Raw genomic sequence first — 2,581 nt, forward strand, 5'->3', positions numbered from 1 at the left:
TCTCTCTGTCTCTCTCTCTCTCTGTCTCTCTCTCTGTCTCTCTGTCTCTCTCTCTCTCTCTCTGTCTGTCTCTCTGTCTCTCTCTCTCCCTCTCTCTCTCTCTCTCTCTCTGTCTCTCTCTCTCTCTCTCTCTCGGGGGCTGTCGGGCACTTAGCTGAAGGGACAGTGTAATCGGGCAGAGGAGCTGGAACTGAGGGAATTGCCTACAGTCTGTGGAGACGTCGTGAGATCACGCTTGAATTTACTCAATAAATCCTGCTTGCCGCCGCGGTTTGGATTTGACAGTTTTTGCATGACAAATGTAAGTTACAATACAGAACCTGATCCCCACTGAGACCCTGGGGTCCCAGATCAGACCAAGAAGATTGTGTTTGCATTTCCCTTCTATTTTTTTTTTTTTTTTTTAAGCAAAAGTGCATTAAATCGATCAAAATTGATAGCGAATTAATTTATATTGTTACAAAAGATATTTATTTCAAAGAAGCATTGGAAATGAATGTTCTAGTCAACAAAGAACCCCGGGCTGGGGAAAAACACTAAATCGATTCATCTCAGTGAATCGATCTCTTCCAGTATTTATTTCAGCAAACGTTTAGCACAAGATCTGATTAATGCGAATCTTATCATTAGTCTTGTCCCACTAGATACCCGAACAAAATGATAAACGCAACACTTATCCAAAGCATCCCAAACGCTCTCAATAGGTGACATGTCTGGTGAGTATGCTGGCCATGCAAGAAATGGGATGTTTTCAGCTTCCAAGAATTGTGTAGAGATCCTTGCAACATGGAGCCGTGCATTATCATGAGGTGATGGTCGTGGATGGACAGCACAACAATGGGCCTTTACTGCTGACAATATTTAGAAATGATTTCTGAAGGATCATGTGATGCTGAAGACTGGAGTAATGATGCTAAAAAATTAAGCTTTGATCACTGGAACTAATTACATTTTAAAATATATTCACAAAGAAAAAAAGTTTAATTCAATTCCTTAAAGTTTTATAGTTTTTATCGTAATTTTCATTAAATAAATTCATCCTCAGAGACTTTCAAATCTTAATGCTACTCAACTCAAACTTTCGAATGCTAGCGTGTGATGAAATACAAAATACGTCAAATACAACAATCTGATCCCCAAAATTTAGGTCGTAATGCGTTAACGCCAAAGTGAATTTACGGTGTTGTCCCTGCGAGCCACATATCAGCTCAGTCCACCAGGTCAAACTCCGAAACAGCCAGTGTGTTTTTAAGTTAAAAAGCGGATTTCACACCATCCGAACGCTGGTGTCAAAACGACTCGGTTCCGCTCCGCCAGCTCTGAAGTGAAAGCGCCCTTAAAGAGATCAGTCCACACGCAAACAGATGTGCAGCTGCGTCCGAGGGAGCACTTACTTGATGTAGTAGGGCACTTTATTCTGGGACACCGCTCTCTGCCAGGGCAACTGCACCGAAGCTGCGGACACATAATAAAAGATTGATTAGAGCTAAGATCGGGGGTCTGATCACGGCTCTGTTGGTAAATGAAGCATTAATTAAGAACATCTCCGTCATATCAGCGGACTCTGGCTCTTTTAATTTCTCCAGACACTAAAGCATCGTTCCCGAGCTTCGCGCCGGATGAAATATAACGCAGGGAACCGCTCTCTCAGCAGAATATACTGTACGCAACACTGAGAGCGCCACGGGATTCGGGACGGTGCAACTTCAAAGGCTCTAAAAAAGTTCTGAGTGATAGAGAGCTTTCCGCACGTCTCGTGTCAGCATTACACAAAACACCGAACCGAGCGGATCTCCGCACGCCACTGAAGCCGGAGAGAGACACTCGTTTTACGTATTTTTATTGTTACATCTTATTTAACACAATGTAATTGGCGCATTTTCACCGTTTATTTTCAACTGATCAAATAAACGCGCGTGTTAATGGCTGCTCTCCACAGCCCACTGAAACAGAAAACAGTGGACAATTAACCTCTGAATTATTAAACACAAAAGCGCTCCCAGTGTTAAAGTGTATACGCGCGCGTCTGGTTATCTGACACCGGCTGCTTAATTTTTCATGGCTGACATTTTACTGTTTGTGCGAGTAAACTCGCGCCAATTAAAATCAAATTCATTTTAATTATTTCTGTCCCCCTCAACGAGAATGAGTCGGCAAATCTCTGGTAACTATTAAGGCTCTACGAAAGCAATTACGGCCGTGAATATTACATGAACGTTAAATATTTAAAGTGGAGACCGAAACGAGTTGCTACTGTGCTCCGAATAAATAAATTGAAAAAAAAAATGCAAGGGTTTTTATATCTTCAAGACGAAAATATCTTAGTAAAGTNTTAGCGTAAGCATCTGAAAAACGGCAAAACAGGTCTCCAACAGAGAGATTAAATTCCCGAATAAAGCGCGGTAGTGGTCAGTGACTCTGGTTTAATCGTCCAATAATATCCCGTTTCCGTGTGCTTTATTGTTACTGACTGCATTCAGGGCTGTTATGNAACATCAGACCAACAATTCTGAAGTATAAAGCGAGTGTTTTGTCAGATTTATGTTCGGTTATGGGTTTGATCAAACACTAAGCACTTATA

The 2,581-nt window shown here is 41.7% G+C and overlaps 1 protein-coding gene across 1 annotated transcript in view; it reads right to left on the minus strand.

The window, feature by feature from the left end:
- The window catches only part of LOC122345778 (dystrophin-like), a 37,943-nt gene that overhangs the window by 18,648 nt on the left and 16,714 nt on the right, over nucleotides 1–2,581 (minus strand). Inside the window, exon 7 of the mRNA XM_043240232.1 lies at nucleotides 1,395–1,455. Coding sequence (XP_043096167.1) covers nucleotides 1,395–1,455 — 61 coding nt within the window. The remainder of the gene's footprint in view (nucleotides 1–1,394; nucleotides 1,456–2,581) is intronic.

Source organism: Puntigrus tetrazona, chromosome 1 (genome assembly GCF_018831695.1).
Source record: "Puntigrus tetrazona isolate hp1 chromosome 1, ASM1883169v1, whole genome shotgun sequence".
In the NCBI taxonomy this organism is placed as follows: Eukaryota; Metazoa; Chordata; class Actinopteri; order Cypriniformes; family Cyprinidae; genus Puntigrus; species Puntigrus tetrazona.